We start from the raw sequence: 24,676 nt of genomic DNA, 5'->3' as shown, positions 1-24,676 counted from the left end.
AACTCCCCCGAAGCCTGGGTTGCTCCCAGCTGGCCGGCGTGTCTGCTCTGAACTTTTTGGAGCAGAGCCAGGCGTCTGCGAACCATCCCTGCCTGAAGAAAGGACTATGATTTAAAGGAGCAGGCAGAGCGATACAAGAGATAAAGGTGAAGAGGCTTATTTTATTATACTCTCTAACTACTTGAACTTTTTAAACTCTAAGTGAAAGTGCGTCATATTTGAGGATTAAAAGATGGCGGCGAAACCTCCCCCTAAAACTCTTCGGAGTGGTGGATCCTCGCCAGTGCAACAATCATCTTTACAGGCGTTGCACCCTTCTGAAGCGCTGACAGCGAAGGAGTTTCGAGATGCTGTGGATAAACTTTTGGACTCAATTAATCAATCAATGGCTGATAAATTTGCGCAGATGGAGGAGAAATTGGAGAAACTGGAGGAGAGAATGGAAGAGAGGATGGAACAGAAGCTCAGCGTGATGAAGGTAGACATTTTGTCTTCAGTGCATAAAGTGGCGGAATGTGTGGAAGAATTAGATGAAAAGATGGATGATTTGGCTCAAAGGAATGCTATATTAGAAGTTAAAGTAAGAGAGAATGAAAATGTAAGAGACAAACTGGAGAAGGACTTAAGCTTAGCCCAATTTTACCAGATGCAGTTTGCTGTCAGAATCAGAGGCTTAAAAGAGGATACTAAAGAAGATTTGAAGCAGCTGATCTCTGAGGCTTTTGAAGAAGTATTAAACCTGCCAGCATCTGAAATAAGAGCAGCTATGGATAAAGTGTTTCGGGTGAATTCATGGATTGCTAGACAGAGGAAGTTGCCTAGAGATGTGGTGGTTTATTTTGCAAAAAGAGAGATCAGAGATCAAATTATACAAGCTGCCTATGATGTTAAAGTGGTGATTGCTGAACAAGAAGTTTTGGTTTTAAAAGAAATTCCTCCAAGGATTTTAAGGGGAAGGAAGGATTATACATTCCTCGTGCATGAGCTCAAGCAAAGAGATATAAGGTTCAGATGGGAGATTCCTCAGGGGCTGATGGTGATGCATGAAGGTAAAAGGTACCGGTTGATTACTGTGAAGCAAGCGCGTGATTTCTACAATAATGTCCTAAAAGCAACCCCATTAACGCTCCTGGAAGCTGGAAAAGGATCTGGAGAAGAAGAACAACAAGAGGAGGAAACAGAGGAAAGTGGTGTGGGAGGAGATCAAGTTACAACTTCTTTGGATGATCCTAGAGAGCAAAGAGTGACGCGTGCTGCTTTAAAACGAGCAAAGAAAATAATAGAACAAGATCAGCAAAAGTCTTCAGTTTCTTCGCAACGTACATACAGTCAAGCTGTGGGAGGGGCACGGCCTAAAGAAGTTAGTCCTATCAAGGCTGTGGTCCAAGGGCTTCTGGATGATATGCATGGCAACTAAATTTTTAACTTGGAATGTTAATGGACTAAATTCACCGCAGAAGAGGAAGAAAGTTTTTCAATATTTAAAGCAATTTAAGATAGATGTTATATGTTTGCAAGAAACGCATATTAGAGTTTTGGATCAAAAGTATTTACTGAACTCGAGACTGGGTACGCATTTTGTTGCCTCTGCAGAGAATAAGAAAAATGGAGTAGTTGTTTATGTTAAAAGTGCCTTAACAGCAGATTTAATTGAAGCAGATAAGCATGGAAGATATGTTATGATTGAGCTGCTGTTAGAAGGTAAAAAGATGCTTCTAGTTGGACTATATGCACCTAACCAACAACAAGCTGATTTTTTTAGCTTACTTCATACAAAGCTTACCCAGTTGGATTATAAATCTTTTATTTTTATGGGAGATTGGAATGGTGTTCTGGATGTACACTTGGATAAAGCTGGAGCTTTTAAGCGTATTCCAAGCCACGCCAGACTGCCTAAAACTTTTTTTGAATTGAAGGATGATCTCGAATTGCGAGATATCTGGCGGGAGAGGCACCTGCAGGAGAAGGATTATACTTTTTACTCTGACAGACACCAATCTTTCTCAAGGATTGATTTTATTTTGTTGACTAATGATTTCTTTTTGAGAACTAAAAAAGTGAAGATATGTGCAAGAACTATTTCAGACCACAGTCCAGTTTGGTTGGAGATTGATAAGGAGAAAAGAGACAGGCGCTCGTGGCGCGTAAATGAGAACTTGTTTAGAGATCAGAGAAATGTGGAAGAATGTAAACAGCGGATGAAGGATTTTTTTGAGATTAATATGAATAAGGGTACCTCTATGGATATGGTTTGGGATGCTAGTAAGGCCTATATGAGAGGTGTGTTGATATATATGAATAATAGACGTAGACGTGTAGTGGAAACCAGAAGGAAAGAACTGGAGAATGAAATAAAGGAAAAAGAAAGGGCTTTGATTTTGAATCCAGGGGACGTGAAGATTAAAGAGGCTATTAGGCTGTTAAGAGGACAATTTGATAAATTAATGGCAGACCAAGTGGCAACCAATCTGCGGTTTGCTAGGCATAATACTTTTTGCAACGCTAATAAACCAGGCAGATGGTTAGCCTATAGACTGAGGAAGAAACAAAGGGCCTCTAATATAGACAAGATTGAATATAAAGGAAGGGTCGTGTTTCAACAGAATCTTATTAAGGATGCTTTTGTGGATTTTTATTCGAAATTATATACCAAAGAGGAAATTGAGGTAAAAGACATTGATAAATATTTGGAGAATGCTAATATTCCGGTCCTTACGCAAGCACAAAGAGAGGGGATTAACCAACTGATCACAGAAGAAGAAATCCTTTCAGCAATTAAGGATTTGAAGGTTGATAAGGCACCCGGTACAGATGGCTTGTCTGCGGCTTTTTATAAAAATTTACAATTTGAGATGATAAAACCGTTAAAGGAACTGTTCCAGACAATCCAGAGGGGGGGAAAGGTGCCACCGTCTTGGAGAACAGCTTTTATCTCATTGATTCCGAAGGAAGATCAGGATGCTACTCAAGTTAAAAACTACAGACCGATTTCGCTTTTAAATACAGATTATAAGATATTTGCTAAGGTTTTGGCTAATAGACTGATGAGGGTTCTGCAACAGGTGATTCATGGGGATCAAACGGGGTTTATTAGTGGTAGGCAAATGAAAAATAATGTTAGACATATAGTTGATGTGTTAGAGTATTTGGAAAGGCACAACCAGATCTCTGCAGCGCTAATTTTTTTAGATGCTGAAAAGGCTTTTGATCAATTGAATTGGCAATTTCTGTTGAGAATGTTAGATAAAATGGATTTTGGGGAAAATTTCTTACAGCCGATTAGGGCATTATATCAAAAGCAAACTGCCCGAATCATAGTTAACAATAGTCTGACGGCAGTATGTAATATTGAGAAGGGTACAAGGCAAGGATGTCCGTTATCGCCCTTGTTATTTGTATTAACTTTAGAGATATTATTGAACAAGATTCGGAATTCGGAAAAAATTAAGGGGATACAAGTTGGAGATCAGGACTATAGATTGAGAGCATTTGCAGATGATCTGGTTGTTACAGTGACCCAGCCAGAGAACTCTGTTGTGGACCTGATAGAGATAATAACACAATATGGGAAGGTTTCTGGATTTAAAGTAAACATACAGAAAACTAAAATTTTGGCTAGAAACATGACAGTTTCACAGAAGGCCTTCTTGGAAGGATTAACTGGATTTGAGATTGTTAAAAGGGTTAAATATTTGGGGGTAATTTTGTCGCCCTCGAATACAAAGCTATATAAAAATAATTATGAAAAATTGTGGGGGAAAATTCAAAAAGAATTGGAGAGTTGGCAAAAATTGCAATTGACTTTGTTGGGACGGATTGCAGCAGTGAAAATGAATGTCCTGCCCAAATTTTTATTTTTATTCCAAATGATACCGATTCTTAAGAAAGATTCTAATTTGGAGGAATGGCAGCGTGGTATCAATAAATTTGTGTGGGCAGGGAAAAAGCCACGAGTTAAACTTAAGATTATGCAGGATATTCGTGAGAGAGGTGGCCTTAAATTGCCTAATTTTAAATTATATTATGAAGCTGCTGCATTAGTAGGAATAAGTGATTGGATCAATTTGACGCAATCGAGGTTATTAAATCTTGAGGGCCATGATTTGTTGTTTGGCTGGCATGCATATTTGTTGTATGATAAGAAGGTAGGTACTGTGTTTAGGACGCATATTTTAAGACAGGCATTGCTGAGAGTTTGGAAGAAGTATAGACATAAGCTAAGTTGTAAGATACCATTGTGGGCAATTCCAAAACACGCAATAGAAAATATACATGCTGGTTTCAAACACGATGAGACTACCTACAAGGAAATTTTAAGTTTGGAAAGGAATGTTTGGTGCTTGAAATCATATAGCTTCTTGCGAGAAGAGAAGGTTGTTCAAACATGGTTTCAATATACTCAGTTACGGGCCAGGTGGAAAGAAGACCAGAAAATTGGATTTGCAACGATTGATGAAAATCTGATAAAGCAAATTAGAAATCAGGGACCTGCACACATTAAACGGATATATCTTGCATTGATAGAGATTGATTCAGAAACAGAGCTTGTTAAGGACTGTATGATAAAATGGGCCCAAAATATTCAGGAAGTTATTACAATGGACATGTGGGAGAAGATCTGGGTGAGGAATGTGAAATTTACTCAAGCTCAAAATTTAAGAGAGAATTTTTATAAGATGTTTTATAGATGGCATTTAGATCCTAAAAAGCTTGCAAGTATGTACCCGAATTATCAGCCTAAGTGTTGGAGGTGCGGGGTTGAAGATGCAACATATTTTCACATATGGTGGACATGTAAAAAGGTTAAGGCCTTTTGGATTAAAATCTGGTGGAATATACAGAAGATCTTTAAAAGGAGGATAAAGTTTTGTCCGCAATTTTTTTTGTTGGGAATAATTGTTGATGCTACAGTGGTGGACTCTAAGTTGATGCTGAATTTAGTCACGGCAGCAAGACTTTTGATAGGACAATATTGGAAGAAAGAGGAGCTGCCGACCATAGAAGAATGGACTTTAAAGGTTTCCGACCTGGCAGAGATGGCGAAGATATCGGCTTATTTGAAAGATCACTCGCAAGAACGTTATATTATGGAATGGAGAAAGTGGATTGAGTTTATCCAGAATAAGTATAGGGTTAAGAAGTTTTATCTAGCATTCGAATAAGTCTTCCTTCGTGTTTTTTCTTTTCTTTTCCTATTTTTTTTATATATATTTAATAATGTTAAGTTTTGTTTGTTCTTATATAAGTTAGAGAGTGATGGATTTTAGAATTTATGGTTGTTAGTATATGGTTGCTTATGATTGCTTTTATATATATATACCTTGTATTTAGCTCTGGGAAGTCCGGGGGGGAGGGGGGTGGGGGGGAGGTAGGGGAGGGAAGAGGGAGGGGGGAAGGGGGGAGGTAAGGGGGGAGGGAAGAGGTAGGGGGGAGGTAGGGAGGGGAGGGTGGAGGGGGATGGGGGTTTTTAATGGAAAATTGTATTGTAAAACTTTTCAATAAAAAAAAAAAAACATGGTTCAAAGTTATGATGGTTTGGAAAAAGTGACTGACTTGTACTCACACAACCATAGCACCACCCCTGTGGACACATGATCACAATCTGGGGACTTGGCAACTGACTTGCATTTATGACCAGCTGCAGCATCCTGCAGTCGTGTGATTGTGATTTGCGACCTTTTGCTGATTTCCAGCAAAAAAAAAAAGGTTTCTACAGACAAATTATGGCTGTGCTATGGGTTCACCTGTGTCCCCTATTGTGGCCAATTTCTACATGGAAGAGATACAAACCAAAGCCCTAAAGTCCTTCACAAGAATTCCAGCTGCTCACTGTTATAAGTATATGGACAATACTTGGGACAAGATTAAAACATAGAAATTGGAAGTCTTCACCAAACGCATCAACTCTGTGGACAGATATATTAACTTCACACAGGAAGATGTTAAGGAAAATAGCCTGGCTGTCCTGGACTGTTTAGTACACATTAAGGAAGACGGAATCCTTAATACTGAAATTAACAGAAACCCTCCACAGTTTGATTCTCACCACCCACTGGAACACAAAATGGGAGTGATCAGAACCCTACACCATCAGGCTGAAAGGCTGCCTACCAGGAAAGATGGAAAAGAGAAAGAACTAAAATACATCAAGGAAGCCCTTTGGCTATCCCAACTGGACCTTCATCAAATCCAAAAATAGACCCAGCAGAAGTTCCTTCATAACAGACAAAGAAGAGAATAATAAATGAAGCAATGTTGTCATTCCATACTTTGTAAGAATATCTGAAAAGCTCAGGAGGATTTTAGACGAACTCAATATATATAAATGCTTAAAACCCAAAATTACATTAAGGCAGATGCTTGTCCACCCCAAAGACAAAATACTGAGACACAAACTTAGCAATGTGATATATGCAATGTGTTACATGCAATACAATGCAGTGAGACATGTGCAGATCATACACTAGAGAAACAAAACAACCACTTCACAATCACATGGAACAACACAGGAGAACAAACCCATCAGGACAAGATTCAGCAGTCCATTTGCATTTGAAGGACAAAGGTCACTCTTTTGAAGACAGCAAAGTCCGCATTCTGGACAGTGAGAACCACTGGTTTGAAGGAGGGGTCAAAGAGGCCATCTACATTAAGATTTAACAGCTGTCTCTCAAAAGAGGGGAAGGAATACAACATCACCTATCTCCTGTTTACAACATAGTCCTTTCCCATTTGCATTATTCAGGTGATCATGAAGGGCACAGATAAACCTCCAAGTGGCCTCAATGACTTTCAGAGTGCTAAAGACCAGATGACTTCAAAGAACATAAATCCTTTCATCCACCACCATTCAGTCATAACTGAAGAAGCTTCCTGAATGAGAAGTGAAATGTCTTCAAGGAAAAACAAAGACCAGTTGCCTTTCGGGGAAAAAAAACTATCCTGCCATTACATTTATCAGCCCATTTAATTAGGATGAGTACTTCCTAACTTTCTTCCTCCAACATTTAGTTTACTGGAGGCTTCCCCCTCTCGTCTGATTGTTCCCTAGGCAGCATCTTTTCCTGCATCCACCAAAGTTACCCACACATTCCATTACAACCATACAGCAAACTAGCAAGAACAACCTCCATCAGTCACCAAGAGTGGAGTAATCTAATGAGTCCAGCCTCCATCTAATGGGTATTTGCATTGCAGAATCCCATGGAAATCAGGGCATGATATGACCATGACAAGAGAGACACCAAGATATCCCCAATTCAGATCACATAGCCACTGCTTGGGCAGGAACAACAGATCTCCTGTGCCCTCCCTGTCCTATATTGGGCTCTGGATGATCTGGGATAGGCCCATGGTGATCATGTTGGCCATGAACTCTCAAGACAATTCAGACCCCATTTCCAGAGAAGGTAGATTAAAGCTCCCCAGAACCAAGTTTGGGGAACTTCACTGCCCACTAAGAAATGGGAGTCCAGACAGAGAGGTTGCTATGCAGCAGAGAGGTGGTGCAGCATTCCAGAAAGTCCTAAGAGACTCCTGCATGACAACAGCCACAACGCCATCCCTGCCCTGGAGTCTTGGCCACACCCAGCTGGGCATATCTCCAAAACAGCAATCCTCTGTTCCAGAAATGGTGATACATGCCAGCCCAGCCCTCTTCATTAAATCACTAATGAAGGAGGCCTTATTACAAAATGATCTAGAATTCAGTAATAGCAGCTAAAAGCCAGGGCCATTGAAGGTCTGCTGAAAAGGTACTGGAGTTGAAACCAAGGAACTGGAATGCAAAACTGGCACAAGACAACAGTCCTGCATTGCCCAAGAGTGCCCAACTCCATCTCTCCTATTTTCCTTTGCCCATCACTGCCATAATACTATAGCCTTCCACCATTAAAATCAATTAAAATTGATATGCAGGTTCTGAGATTTTCCTTCGTAAAAAATACAGGAAACCAGAAGTTGCCTTCAAGCTTTATGTTTTTATTCAGCTGAACAAAGACGGGCTCCTCTAAAAGAGAGCAGCAGTGAATGACAAGAAATCCTTGTATTTATTCTTTCTGGTTACATAAGCAAGCCATCCAGCAAAGCTGTCACACATATGATAAAGTTTTCACCCAGTAAGTCTGCCATACTGTAGATAAGAGAGCAGAAGTAACTAAACATGTTCCCTTTTGGGTGTTTCCCTAAAGATATTGTATGTTCTCGGTGGGTTAGGACATTGGGTGTTTTCCTTGCTGGCCTTTCATGACCCTGCATCCAGGAATTTGCAAGTGCCCAAAGACAGCAGGACCATCTGCACATTCACAATTGATATTTCCTATACTGTCCCCTAATTCCGGGTCAACAAAGTAACTAAAAACAAATTAAAAATATAATACTATAACAAAAAGATGGGAAAATGTAGTCTAACTATATACTTTTAACAGGCTCCTCATTTCCTTGGGATTCCAAAGTCCAATGGTAAATTTTAGAACAATGAAGATGTTAACTCTTAAAAAAATAGGATGGAACCACTATTTTATTAATTCATATGAAATAATCAAAATATAATTTAATTTATTAATAATGAGCCCAAGGGTTATCCAAACACGTCACACAATGCCACAGAGAAATCTACTTTGAAAATCAAACCAGAACATCTATGAATAACAATTTTACTGACTATTCCTAAAATATTACACAATTGCAGATACTACTTGGAATGGTTCTTCATTTAAGTACATTTCACCTTGAAGTGTGTCTCCACAATATGGTCCAAAAAGGAAAAAGAAAAAGTGTCAGTAACACAGAACAAAATTTGCCAAAGCATTCAATCTAGGTCATACATTACTTGTACAAACTGTGCCTCTTAAAAGAAATGCAAGAAACTAGTCATATGTGCATTTTGCGTTTAAAGATAAGTAACTCATGTTTTTAATTGCCTAACCTAGTTACTTTTTCTTTTGCTTAGACAGTATAACTTCAAGATTATTATGGTTAGTTTTAAGGGAAGAACTACTCATTTTATATCTTATTTATTCAAGACAGTTTTACAGCCAAGCTCTCACAATATCACCCTAACGTTTCTGAGCCAAGGACTAAAGTCCATACAAGAAGAATGAGATAAGATATGTTGGATATATCAGAAATTATGAGATAAAAATTCTATGACTCACACATGCCCTATAAACCCTTAAGAAATGACAGCAACGAAGCAAGGAGTGTTGAAGACCTTTTTAAAATTGCTTATGTAAGGAGATAAATCAACTGCAATTGAATTCCATAAATGTTGGATCAAGACAATTTTGTTCCTTGTGTAATAGATTTTATTAGCAGATACTGAAAAAGAAATTAATGTAGCTTCAATGTCATAGAAATGAATGTGGATATTAAGATAATAGGTTCCAAACTATTTATAAATTTAAGACTAACACAAGCTATCTGAATTGATAACCAATTCAACTGATGTAAAGTTGTGTTTGATAATGCACTGAGTGTCTAACTCCTAAAATACCTAAGTAGTCACATCTTTGACCTGTCTAAGTTCACTAAGATCAATTTTGGCTGTTGATGAACATATCTGAAGTGACAAAAGGCTATCCTGGCCACTGCCAGCATTGTGCCTCTTCAGACAGCAACATTTTCCTTACATTGAGATGTCTTTCAGATTATGCATGTTGCCAGATATTAGCCATGGATAATAATAACATAATATTATAACTTACAAAGATAGATGGATTTTGGTAGATGCTTTTATTGAACTTAATATGTATTTTTGCTTGGAGAGAATACATTCCCCATCTAAAACCTGAACAAAATTGTTTGACCAAGGCATTTCCTCTATGCAACAATGCTACCATATACAAAATTATACTGCAGACAGGAACCCAGTAGTTTTCAGTGTGTGATTTGCACCTTTTTGCATGTTTTTTATTCATGTCATACTTTTTCACTGTTTTCGAGAGATGTGTTTTTTTTAACCTAGGACAACATGAAGTTTGTCAGGAGAGGAAGATTAAGCTATGATAGTTCCTTCACCGTTATGGCCAAGAACATGTTCAATTTTCTGTTTCTTTACAGCAAATATTTTTAGGCAATTCTCAACTGTGGCCTAAAAGAATTGTTTGCAAAGGGATTGAAGAGGTAATGCAGCTGATAATTGCATATAATAAAAACTACTCACCTGGAACCTGTGAACCAACTCCAATGACTGGCTGTCATTTTGGTCAGCTTCAATTAGGACATCTGTCAGTTTATGTATGATCACATCTAATGGGCCCTGATCTTCTATTCGTTTGGTAAGGTCGAGCTGAACAAAACGTAATAATAAAAGAAAAAAAAGAGGATTATTCTATAAAATATTAAATATGCTCTTCCCTAGATTTCCTTATTGCCCAGTCAATTAATTAAGAATATTTTTCACCTCCCTCCCATCCTGGTCCTGCCCTCCCCATCTTTAATTGGACTGTAGTGTTTGGCAGAGTTACCCTGTGGTAAAATAGGCAGCCAATACATTTTATAAATAAATAAAAATGTTTCATTTGGGTGTCAAGCTAAGACACACAGTAAATGTGTCATAAATGCACTGCTTGCATCCAACTGCCTCTAATTCTGCTTGGCTAGATATATATATAGGCTTCACACCAGTCATAGCTGAAAACTTGGCTATCTGGACATTTAATCCTTTATTCAGCAATTCATCAGAAGGCTTATGGACATGACTCAGCAAAATTAGTCTTTTTATTCCAGAAAAGAGTGAACCTAAAATTAAATTCCACACATAGGTTCATGTTCTATTAGTTAAATTCTAGGTTTCTTATCTCAATTTTCTTACCCAACAGTTCCTTAGCCATTCTCTTAAAGATGCTTTCTTTGGAAGACACTTGATCTAAATTGACATAATGGTTTTCCCTAGTCCTGTCTTGCCTATCTTATTCTTATAGTTAGCACACAACACACTTACTAAACCTGATAGACAAGGGTTTGAAACTGTATGGTTTAGAGACAGGAGACAACTAAAATTTGATTATTTGGAACATGTTTATATCAACCATTACTGTGGCTTACATGATATGTGACCATGGCTGTTGATTATGTATAAAGTGTGATGGTCTCATAGCACACCTACCATTGATAAATTTCCTACTGAATTAAAGATTTTGAAAAATAATTTTTCCCCCAAATGTATATCTTATTGCCCTTCGTAGGTTAATCATGAAAGTAAAAACTTAAATAATCTTTCCTATGAGTAGTCATGTTTCTACTAAATAACAAAGATGAGAAAAGAGTATATAATATTGTTGAAAGAAGCCAAATAGGAAGCCTTTATTTATTTGTTAAATTTATATGCACTCCATCTCACTATCTATTATATCAAAGCTTTTCCACAGAAACCCTATGGTACATAAATTTGTATGTACATACAGGATACAATTTATTACAAAATAGAGAATTAGCTATTATTAGAGTCATCTCTATATGTCTAAAATGAAAAAGCAAAACCACTGAACCGGAGAGGTTTCCCACCTATCAGAAGTAGGGACTTAATAAGGAATTAAACAACTTTGGGAAAAGCATAAGTCCACTGATAATGTTAAGAGACTGCTGTTTATTAATAAGTTATATTCATTCCTACAGCTTCCACTGAATTTTCCATTTGTGGAAATTATACTTTTGTCTCTCACCAGCTTTAATTCATTTATGTGATATATACAGACACACAAAACTGGAATGAATAAAAACAATAATAAAACTGTGTTTTGTATTGCCGCTGCAGTGCATATCAAATTATCAATTATCTTTCAGAATGGGGAACTGAGTAACAATAACCTAAAGTCTACAAAATAAAACCAGATTTTCCAGGGGAGAGGGGCATCTAAATTAAATTAGGTAACTAAATGCATTGACAATCCATCATGTGATTTATTTGGTTTAGTATACTTGGTTTATTTTACAAACTATGATTTAAATAGGTTTAACACAATGAGTGAACATGATTATTCCATTCCGTATGTACTGTATGTATGTATGTATGTATGTATGTATGTATGTGAATGTATGTGAGTCTGTCTGTCTGTCTGTCTGTCTGTCTGTCTGTCTGTCTGTCTATCTATCTATCTATCTATCTATCTATCTATCTATCTATCTATCTATCTATCTATCTATCTACCTATCAATCAATCATCATCCATCATCTGTCTGTCTTTCACCTTGGCTCCAATATGAGACCGACTGAGAAAGACTAAAAACTATTATTAGGAGGACAGCGGGTAACGACTGTACAGAAAAAGAAAAAAATGAATCAGGAAAGGGATTCTACACCTCTAGTCCACAAGTCTCCTGATATTTAAAAATCCAATATCTCATATAACAATTAAAAAGACAAATCTTCATTTGAACATAGAAATTTCCTGCTGCCTCTTGAAAGTGGAATGTCATATTAATCTAGTTTATAATACTATTTTTTCTATGGGGATACTAAGATTTGATTTTAGAGCAGGAGTCCCCAACCTCCAGGCCGCAGCCAACTACTGGGCCGTGTCTGGTTCAGAAGTGGGCCACGTGAGCTTGTATAGGCCAGTTCCCCTCTTCCCCCCACCTGCTGAGCCAAGCCATAAAGGCTGGGGGACTGCTGCTTTAGAGCATTATATTATTTCATTGCAGAATATTGTCAACCTGTTCTCATTTTCCTTTCAACTGTCAAATCCATACGTTGGTGCCAAATCATCACTTTAGAGGTGAAAAATAGGTAAGATTTAGAGAAGAGCATTAGCAGAAGCTGCCTACATATGTAACAGCACAGATGCATGGTGAGGAGACCTTACAGGACCAGTGTGACTTGGCACATCAGTAAACAAAATCCTATGGGCAGGTTTTAGCATCAGTCCCCCAATTATTAAGCTTATACTATACTATAATACATAATGATTATTAATATTATAAATAAAAGGAATGGAAATTTGAAATGGGGCACTATGACAGAAGACTTTATTCCTATATGATGATAATATTCTGATAGCTATAACACAAATATACAGTCCTTTATTTGTGGTGACATATCTTGAAATGCACGAGTAAAGTCAAGAGGCATTATATATGAAAAGTAGTCTATCATCAGTGATTCAGTTTTATTTTGTTCTTTTTGTTCTGGCATAACAGTTATTGGCAAAATATCAAATATTCCATCAATACTGAATAACAGTACGGTAATTATAAGATGCATATAACATAAAATACTCAACAAAGTAAGGCTGTTAAAGAATACATAAATATGTTTTGTATCTTTGATGTTAAGATCTATAAGTAAAACTACTAAGGAAACTGTAAATCCTGGCCTGATGGATTTGGGTTTTAAAATTATTTATCTAATGTATTCTTATTTTATTGCCCTGTCCACCGCCCTGAGTCCTCCAGGAGAAGGGCGGTATATAAATCAAATAAATAAATAAATAATAAATAAATAAATCTAAAATTTAGAACCTGTTAGTTCAATTCAGTTCAATTAAAACTTTATTATTAAAGCCAGGGGTCAGGAAGACAAATGTTTATGAACAGCACAGCATCAATGATACATTATATATACAGAACATCACAAAAACAAGATAAAAAGCAAATATACTCTACTGACAGTCACCAGAAGACATATGAGTAATCTAGACATTGCCTCCTATCAACCTTTATACAAGTATGCGATCACAGAAAATTTTGCCACATTATGTGTAATGTTTCCCATTTGACAGGAATAAAAAAAATGTAGAATTGCTCCAAGTGAAGTGGGAATTGCAGGGAAAGAGGTATAAATAATACTTAGCATAGGACTTGCTATAAAAGGTACAATATAAGATATACTTAAGGTTCACTATGGATCCTGATTCATTGGAGCTGATACGCTAATCCTAACCCAAACTTGCCTGATAACACTATAGATGGGAGTACATCAAATCTTGCTTTTACATATAATCTTCTATATTTTAGGATTATAAGATGAGTACCTGTCAGACTTCAGTCTACAGCAAATAAAATTTTGCTGATTTCATCTGTTCGACAGTTTATGGCTTGCTCATTGTCCTTTAAAACGCTACATAACATTAAGCTTAGAAACTGAGGGTCCATTTATCTCTTATCATTTCTGCCTGTCCCATACAGCAGGGCTTTTCAACTTTTTCACCCATTCTACCACTTTTAAGATATGGCAACATCTGGGTACCATCAGTCGCCTAGCAAGGTGTCAAAAACTTGATGACAAAAAAAAGGAAAAAAGTGATGAAGTACTGGTAGTCCTCGACTTACAACAGTTCACTTAGTGACTGTTTGAAGCTACAATGGCACTGAAAAAAGTGCCCCCCCCAAGCCACAGCTGAGCAGGACACCTGCCTGCCCACCCGGTGGCGCTGTTCATCCTGTATGATGTTTTCATTGTTGTGAGCATTTCTGTTGAGGATTGGCAGCGGGGGCGGGGGGGTTGGTTTTTATTTCCCCCCCCCCCCGCTGGGTGGTTGCAGCAGGTTTTGGTCATTTCACATGACCCTGGGACACTGTGACCATCATAAATATGAATCAGTTGCTAAGCATCTGAATGTAAATCACAAGACCCTGGAGATGCTGCAACATTCCAGCTGATCGGCGCTTCTTCTGGGCTCAGCAGAAGCACCAGGATCAGCGCTGAGCTCCAGCTGGAGCCTGGCGCTGATCCTGGCACTTCCACTGAGCCCTGACTGCCCTGCAGCTCCAGCCATCTCTCGCTCAGGCTTGTGTGGTGCTGCCACAGGTTCAGCTCATTCCCCTCCCCCACTACCACTTTTCTAGGATGGTCGTGTACCACCTGCTAGGTGCCAATGTACCACAGGTGGTACCCGTACCACTGGTTGAAAAGCCCTGCTATACAGTATGATACAGTTAGCTCACTCTGGGTCCTGTCAATGAAGCAATACCATCTAATAGGGCCCCAGGAAGTAGGCTTTCTCTATTGTGGAATTAGCCCTCTGAAATATCCTGCTAGAGATTTATATGGATCCCCAACCTCACCTCTTGAGCAGCCTTTAAAAAAAGCATGAAAACATGGACCTTAGAGTCTATTGCATAGATTCTAAATGATATTCCCACTGAAAGGTAAGGTTTTTGCCTGATATCTTCCAACTATGTCAGCAAATATTTAATAATGAAAACAAAGTCTGCCTGTTATGTCTGCCACATTGATAGATAATACACAACTGGCATTAGTCTGAAGAGGGAACTTATGTATAGATACAGTTGCCCTGTAGGATTCATTAGAACAAAAAAAATCTAGTCAATTTATGTTCGAATAATGGCTAGAACTCTATTTCAGATCAATAGGAAGTAGACAAAGCATATTTGCAGTTTTCTGGCCTGGTATGAATCACCAAATTTTTAAAAAGCTTTTGTAAGAATCTGCTGTGGTTTATAAATGTTTCCCTTGAATCAAGCTTAACTCCTAGTGGATACATCTATAAAATGTTTTTGGCAACAGTACAGAAGTGTTTTTGTCATTGCCTAGTCCAGGGGTAGGCAACCTCGGCTCTTTTATGACTCATGGACTTCAACTCCCAGAATTGCTGACTCAGGAATTCTGGGAGTTGAAGTCCATGAGTCATAAAAGAGCCGAGGTTGCCTACCCATGGCCTAGTCCAGGGGTCGGCAACCTCGGCTCTTTTATGACTCGTGGACTTCAACTCCCAGAATTCCTGAGCCAGCATAGCAAGCAGCTTTCCATCTAGGTACTGACCAGGACTTCCAATCCTAAACAAGGTTGGTCAGGTGCTACTACCTGCTTAAAGTGGAGAAACTCCCACATGTGACAGCTTCACTGTCTTCTATAGCAGAGGTCCCCAACCTTTTGGGCACCAGGGGCGGGTTCCATGGAGGGAGGTTTTTCCATGGACTGGAGGGTGTGTGGTTTTGTGTGCTGACTGCATCCCACGGATGGGGCTTTGCTTGTTTGTGTGGACCAGTTGCTGGCATGCTGCGGCCCAGTACTGGTCCAGGTACCCGGGGTTGGGGACCCCTGTTCTATAGCATCTCTCATATCAACTACTTCTTTGTCTTACTCTCTTGTTGTTGTAAATGGTTTAAGTTGTAAGGCTTTTTTTAATGTTGTGAGAATGAATGTTGTAGTAGCTGGGGAAAATGCCAAAAGGATGTTTCATTCCATATTAACTGTATTTTTAAATTAGTTTTTATTTGAAAAGTGAGGAGCAAATAATAAACTTGAAATAAAAAAACCTTGCGTTTTGTCTCCCCTACCCCCTTCTCTTCCATTCAACTGCACAACTTCTCAGTCCTTCAAGGTAGGCCAAATACAAGAAGCAGACATGGCAGATGCTGTAGGAAACCTACTTTTTTGTAGTGTAGTATAGTAACTCAGGAGAGTAATAGTCACATTAAATAATCATAAATAATAAGTATATTAAATGAAATGACATGAGTTGTGAGAACAAGTGTTCCTTCTTACCAGGCATCAAATAGGTGGGCTGTATGAAAAACATGAATACATATGGTAAAATATGATTTTACTGATTTTGCTACTCATGTTTATTTTGTTTAGAAGTATGCTTTCTATGCATGCACGTCTTTGTATTCTGCCTTTTATAATATGACTATCACAATACAAAAATATCTCTACCTTGCTGAGAACTATTCACTTCAGAAAATGCATCCAAAAGATCAATCTTGTGAGGTCAATTTTTCTTGCATGAGAAAAGTCTTGCCCTCAGCATTTAGATAAGATTTGTTCCAAGTGGTGTACATTGGCTTCTAAGTATGAAATACCTTGCCTAGATCATCATTTCTAATAGCAAGAACCAACAATGTCAGCCAATTATTAGACAGATTATAATGTTTGAAAGAATATTTCCATGTTCTGAGAACAATTTGTAACTGTAAAAAAGTAAATATTTCTAAACTGAACAGTATTTGGAGTCTTTCCATGTTTTCTTTGTATGCTGGCATAAACTCTTTATGTCAACAAAATAAAGCTTTTCTAATAGAAATAACTCATTCTTAGTGCATATTTCTTATGGACTTCTGCTGACCACAACCACAAAACAGTGTGTCATTTTCTGGCTGAAATTCCAATTCTCCTGTTACCTGCTCTTTGTAGTATTTCCTTTAAATAATATCTATATTTGACATAGTAACACTGAAACATTAATTTTTGCCACAGTAAGTGTATTGCTTATATACTCTGATGATTCCATAATCAGACAAGAAGAAAAAGAAGATGTAAGAGTTTTAATTTGAGGGAGCCAATGATAGAATTGAACAATGAAAAAGAATATGGTGGATTTTAGAAGCACAAGTGTCTCTAGACTAGACTAGAGTAGACTAATAGAATTTTTATTACACTCTCATACCAGAGTTACTCATGCAATTCGATTCAGCAGATAATAGCATGAAGTTAAGCTTATATCAGCTCAGAAACTAAAGTTGATTAGGTCTGATTAATCTCTGCATGTGAGACCACCAAAAAATTGCTGGGCTTTAGGCTAGATCAGTGGTGGGATTCAGTTGGTTCGCACCACTTCGGCAGAACCGGTAGCTAATTGTTTGTTGCCCAGGCCCAGAATAGACTTCTGGAAGTGGCATCCACACAGAGAACCGGTTGTTCACATATTTGAATCCCACCAGTGGGCTAGGTGCAGTTTTCTTTCTTTTTTTAAAAAAAAGTTCTATAAGGGAATGACAAACCACTACCATACTATTCTGACAAAGTTGCATGGATGTATCCATGAAATTATCAGGAGTCCAATTTGAACACATCTTCACCATTTACAGAGAATTGAGTACTGCCAAAATCTCTGCCACAATTTCTCCGCAAAATGATCTGATTAATTTTTCCTTCTTCAACTATTTTTCTTCTACAATTGCTTTTCTGAAGTTTGTAAGTCAACATTTTAACTTTGGAAATAAAATACATTTTCCCTACACTGTTGGAATTATTTTTTACTTACTTATGGTATACCCATGGTACCATACTCATGGTATAATTTCAATTACAATCCAACCCAACCTTTCTTAGTTGCTTGTATGGATTACTAAAGTATAAATCACAAACTGCGTAAAGTGTTATACAATACTATTTTTTGTCTCACTGTTATGCTGCAGACTACAACAAAGTATTTTACATATAACAGTCTAAAATTGTCTTATACATTTTCAAAATCAAATATGTTTAATGTCCCATTTTCATTGTGCTGATTAGAATTAAAGTTTAACATTTGAGGATCTGGGATTTATAATATTATCTTATCTTAGACATAAAAATAATAGCATTTGTACATTCCGTATTCTTCAACAAAAGATTTATGGCACCAACATAATTCCATAAGTTGTACAGTTTAATGTTTTGCCACTGATTTCATGTGCTTCTGGCACTGGACTTGATTTCTTCTGAACAGAATGTACAGAGCTAGCCTTTACTGACCTTGTCCACAGTCTATATGCAGTATTTCTGAGCAACTGTAATACGTAGAGATTATTCACTCAGGGTTACTAAGTCAGAAAACTTTTCATTTATTTGTAGGTTTGAGATTTCAAATTAACAAAGTGCGCTAAAAACAAACTTCCACAACACTCTCTCTCTCTCTCTCTCTCTCTCTCTCTCTCTCTCTCTCTCTCTCTCTCTCTCTCTCTCTCTCTCTCTCTCTCTATATATATATATATATATATATATATATATATATATATATATATATATATATATATAATATAACTGATTTATTTCTGTCAAATCTTGTTTATTTATAATACATTTATATTTCCTGGCCTTTGTGTGAAAATCAGGACCATATAAGTGATTCTCCTCCCTCCTCTATCAACCACTCTATGAGGAAGGATGGATTTAAAGACAGCCACTTATCCAAAGGCGGGGATTTTGAAAGCTGAAATCCTATTGGGTCTTAAAAAAATACAAAAAATGTTGATCGTAATTCTTATTAAACTGTGAATATATTTGGGAGGCAACTAGAATAAAAGAGTTTTGAAAAGCTCATTATCTACTCAAAGACTGGGTATGTAACAATGTGCATACATATATATCTATACTTCAGAAAAAGTAGACATTTGCATTTGCTATTTTATGAAAAGCTTGATGACTTTCATACAAGCATATTCTCATTTTTTCAATTCTTTAATGCTCAGTTATGAAAGAACCTCCACAATTTGGTTTAATGGTCCATTTGGTGTATTAAGGCTTACAACTTCATAATAGTTTTTAGCTATTTATTTCAGGCCTCAAAACCATGAGTGTCAGGTTTTCAATCTTGGGCTTAAGACCCATGTCCTTCAACAAATGCAGAAAAAGATTCAGATTTACAGCTGTTCAAGTGCATTTGAACATCTGCAACGGAAGTACTAGAGAAAGAAGGGAGAGATGCAATAAAAATGGTTATCTAAAAGCAGGGAAACAAACTATGTGTTCGATTAAATCATTTATTATACTTTAATATATTTCCTTATCAGCTTTGTCCAGTGGTGGGATTCAGCTGGTTCGCACCAGTTTGGCAGAACCGGTAGCTAATTTTTTTTGTTGCCCAGACCCACAACGGACTTCTGGAAGCGGCACCCACACAGAGAACCAGTTGTTCACATATTTGAATCCCACCACTGGCTTTGTCCAGTCAACATTTTTCTCTCTCTTCCCCATTCCAAAGCTAGAATAAGCTCAGCTGTAAATTAAAATGAGTTGCAACCAAAGGGAGAGGAAAAATTAGTGGCTTATGTACTTCTTCTTGTGAGTAGAAAAGCTACTGAAAAGGGCAACTCAGACAGTAAGGAAAAGACTAAAAAGCTCAACCACAGGGTCTCTGTTTATCTCTACCATCTTACATATTGCAATTAGTACATTTGATTATCAATTTAATTTCTGCCAAATGAAAACCAGAACCAGGGAAACAAATCCACTATGGAGGCTTCCCAGTCTTTTTTCTCTCCCTTTAATATTTGATCAGCCAAGTATCTCCACATTAATGCCTGCCAGAGAGAAAATTCAGCTCTCACAGCGAATTAATAATAGCAATAACATTATTTTCTTATTCTTCACAGAACTGGAAATATCCAGTATCAATAGAATAAATAAATAAGCATTCACAACCAATGCAAAATGTCTGGACAGTAAAATATTTCTTGTTATTATTCATTAAAATAGGCATTGAAAAGTCAATGATATTAATGATTTTTGTTGTTACTTACGGGGATAGGCATTACCTTTGCACTATCCTCTATGCAAAAAAAATGTATAAATAATTCATGTTCATATATTAATATTCGGCCTTATTATTTTTTCACTAAAAATAATATTCAAGGTAGTTTTGATAAACAAAGTACAATTAAAACAAAAGCAGAAAAACCAATAACCTGTAGCATAAAAATCAATTGCAATTAGCTGAGCACCCTACCTTAATGTAATATGTGAACTTATTCTTTGTAAGCCATGTTTAATGGTAAACATAATATTGCTATTAAAATATATTTATAAAAAAATGTATATTCTTTTCTATTCTACTTTTCTCATTTTAAGAATAGCGGTACTATTTCCGTTTTCCAATCAAGGCTTGATACCCAGCAATATTTTCATCATTTTAATTAAAAATTTTATAACTACATAGTTACACTTAATCTTATTCCAGAAGCCATCAGGACTAGTTATACTAAGCAGACATGTCAAACTGCCGGCCTCCAGGCCGGATGCGTCATGCCGAAACCGCACCCACCCCATTGCCGGCAATGGGGGAAAAGTCCCGATATGTTGTGCAATGTCATGTGACATAGCAAGTTTGACATGCCTGCTCTACAGTATTCAGATACCCCGATTTTATAGCCATGCTTTTGTGAAAAAGGACCTTGCTCACACATGGGACTACTTTTCCAGTAATTATTTGAATAGATGTTGAAAAGAGAAATTTAGCTAAGCAAGCACACAGAATAAAACTTGCTGAGATTGAAAGCAGTTAAATCTTTTTTGGGTAAAAGAGTGGATGACAGAAATGTTACACAAGGCACAGATGCACAGAGCTAATTTAGTCATTCCCTCATTTCTAGCAGGAGTGAACTTGCATATTCGAAGTAATTATTGAAACCAAATTTTGAAGCAGTGAGGTTCATCTGAAAGTGTCTAATTGCCTTATGAAAGAATTGGTTAAGAAGAGCTAAATATTGGATAAAAGAATAAAACCTGCACATTTTTCAGGTTTCAAAAATGGCACTGAATTGGATATGGTAACAAATCAGGCATGAGAACAATGCAGAGGACATTAGAAACTAGAAGATGATCTTATAGAGTTATATTGGCTCTTTCAAAAGCTTAGGTGATTTTATTGTTTCAAATTGTTAAATCAATTCAGTACAAAGAGAAGCAATTAAAAATGTTGGGGGAGAAATTTGATAAAAATTGGTCCCAGTTATAGCACAGTGTAAATAGCTTGCTATCAGATATAAGGTTTATTTAGTGTGGCAGACAATGTATTTTGTGTGGTAGCCTGGTTGCAAGCTGCATACCACACCCAATTTAAGGTGTTCCCTATACAGTATAAAACCTTACATTGCTTAGGTCAGGCTTCCTACAAATTCCGTTTTCATCTTATGATTTGACTTTCAATAGGGCATCTTCTGAAGGCTCCAACACTATATTTAATACCTGTATTTCTGGGGAGAGGGGCAGAGCCATAAACCATTGCAATGTGGGGTCCCACAGAGTTATACTCTCTCTCTGCTGCTCTTATTTAACACCTTCATAAAAGCACTGGGTGAGCTCATCCCTTAATACACTGATAAATATCATCAATATACTGATGATACACCATAATACATCTCTGCCAAATCATTCCATCCAGGCCCTTTTGCAACAGGAGCTAAGAAATATATTTCTTATTAAGCTTATTAAAACAATTAGCATCTTTTAAACTTGTAAATATTTTTATTATTTTGACGTATTTATTTTCCTCTTCAATTTTCATTTGATATCACCTTGGCATTATTATAGCATGTAAATAATTGTTGAAAACAAACTAAATCTTTTCTCCATGTCAGTTATTTTTAGAAAATAACTAGAAAAAATATTCTTGCTTTTGGCAAGCCTTTAAGAATCTAAATCTTATTCCACATATTAACAATCCGAATTAAATGGAGCATGAAGAAACACGAAAACCCAAAACAATATTCTGAACACACTTTACAAAACCAATTTCTACTTTCTTTTATTAAATTAACCAGCAGATTCATACATTTTTCAGAATTACCAGAGAAGCTTACAAGTAATTTATAGCAATAATCATTCCAAACAATAAGTCTTAGGAATCTTGGAAGATTTTACAGAAGCAGATTTCAGCTTTCTTATGGAGAACTTGACCCATTTATTTATTTTTGTTAGCTTTATATCCTGCCTTTATTTCAAGAGTTCAAGACAGCTTACAAGAGGATCTCCACTTTATCCCCACAACAGCTTTTTGAGGTAGGTTACCTTAGAGAAACAGAAAGAGGCCCTCATCAAGAGATGTTTCCCTGGCAAAAAAGTAGATCTGAAATTGAATTTCTCCAGTTCTATTCCAATACCTCAATTACTGTAGAACTTTGGCAACCAAAATTAATTTACATGAATTTACATTTATATTTGCATCCACAAGAAAACACTGTATGGGGCTTTCAAATTTCTTATTTTCATAAAATATCTTCTTTTGCCACTAATCCTTTTTGCTGTCATCGCACATATTGTCTAGTTTTATACTATGAAAAATTATTATTTGTAAAAAAATTAGGGCACTTTTCCTCAATTTGGTATCCCCATTCCATGGAGGACATGTGAAAAAGTCTCCAAAATATAGAACAGAAGGAAACTTTCCTCAAGCCACCCAATTTTTACATCTAAGTCTCCAAATTTCTATTTAGAGTTTTAGACTATTATTTCCAACAACTTTTCATCCTCATTGTGCTGCCTGGAGGATATGGAAGCTATAATCCAACAGTTTAAAGGGTCTTCTAAAAGATTTTCGGTCAAGACTGCTTTTCATCATCAATCTTATGCCAAGGTTTGATTACAGCACACTGGCATCTAATTTGGATATCTATCACTGCACTACAGAATTTTTCAACAGTTCTGCTTCTACAGCTGTCAACGTGACACCAAGAATTTTTTCTTGAAAATTAGGAGCATTAGAAAGAGAGCCTATTTTATAACAAAACTTCATTCAGTAAACTCACTAATTGGCTGTCCGTCTTTGTCACTAGCCAAAGATTTGGGAACAAAAATATACTGAAATCTTTTGTATCCAGATACAATAAAAAACACAAATGCCAATTCCTATTTGGATGTGGGTTATTTTCTTTCTAAATAAAAAAGCCCTTTTCTGATCATCAAATGAAACCACTTCTACTTTAAATTCATTACATAATTTTATGTAGCCAACCTATTATTAGGAAGGGGAAAAAAAGAATTAATGAGAAAATTTAAGAAAATGCTCATAAGATAGAAGTTTGGTACAAACCAGTACCAATCAATACTAGTTTAAATTAATTGGTGAAGAATTCTCATAGAGCCAGGAAATAAGAATCAAGGCAGTGTTCTTTTCTTATTCATATCCATCCATAAATTGATAGATGGAAGAAGATGAATTCTCCTTCACAGTAGTTTTTCAAGAAAATATGTGCTTGATTACATATATTATTCAGGTTGGGAAAAAAACATGCTAATACAACATGTGTCACTTCTATTTATCCTATCCTTCAGCAATTTAGTTCATGGAGCTTTTATTCTCAGCATCCACTGTTCTGCATACGTTCTGACATAATGTATGAAATGTTGGTTATCACTTTTAAAGCCCTGAATGGCACAGGGTCAGATTACTTGAAGGACCATCTGTCTCTGAGAATTATGGCCATTCCACATGATCCAACAGGAAGGTCATGTTCCTGGTTCTATTAAATAGTGCCATCTTGTATGAGGACCAAAGAATGATCCCTTCTCTCTCGCAGTCCCAGATGATGACGATGGTGATGATATAATAATAATAGTAATAATAATAATAATAATAATAATAATAATAATAATAATAATAATAAGAAGAAGAAGAAGAAGAAGAAGAAGAAGAAGAGGAGGAGGAGGAGGAGGAGGAGGAGGAGGAGGAGGAGGAGGAGGAGGAAGAGGAGGAGGAGGAGGAGGAGGAGGAGTTGGAAGGTACCTTGGAGATCTTCTAGTCCAACCCCCTGCTCAGGCAGGAAACCCTATACCATTTCAGAAAAATTGCTGTCTAGTCTCTTCTTAAAAACTTCCAGTATTGGAGCATTCACAGCAGGTTCTGGAGGCAGGTTGTTCCACTGATTAATTGTTCTAACTGTCCTGAAATTTCTCCTTAGTTCTAGGTTGCTTCTCTCCTTTATTAGTTTCCATCCATTCTTGTCCTGCCTTCAGGTGCTTTGGAGAATAGCTTGATTCCCTTTTCTTTGTGGCCACCCCTGAGATACTGAAACACTGCTAGATCTATGGAACAGCTTCTGCCTGTGATGTGGAGGGCCCCTGATCCTATTAGCCTTCTATTAAAACTTAGGTTCTACCCCGGGCATTAGGGTCAAGATATTAGAGGAGACCATGATGCATGTATCTGGCTTAATGAAAATGTTATAATGATCCTATGTAAATTTCTGGTAAAACTTCTGGGGCAGTTAGTATCGTATTTTGTTGTAGTAATTAAAG

The 24,676-nt window shown here is 36.9% G+C and overlaps 1 protein-coding gene across 1 annotated transcript in view; it reads right to left on the bottom strand.

The window, feature by feature from the left end:
- ITPK1 (inositol-tetrakisphosphate 1-kinase) overlaps positions 1 to 24,676 on the bottom strand; it is a 167,343-nt gene that overhangs the window by 84,269 nt on the left and 58,398 nt on the right. The window contains exon 3 of the mRNA XM_083366817.1: positions 10,163 to 10,288. Coding sequence (XP_083222943.1) covers positions 10,163 to 10,288 — 126 coding nt within the window. The remainder of the gene's footprint in view (positions 1 to 10,162; positions 10,289 to 24,676) is intronic.

This window comes from Vipera ursinii, assembly GCF_947247035.1.
Source record: "Vipera ursinii genome assembly, chromosome: 1".
Taxonomy (NCBI): Eukaryota; Metazoa; Chordata; class Lepidosauria; order Squamata; family Viperidae; genus Vipera; species Vipera ursinii.
The sequence above is the reverse complement of the archived record's forward strand: the minus strand, read 5'-3'. Positions and strand labels throughout refer to the sequence as shown.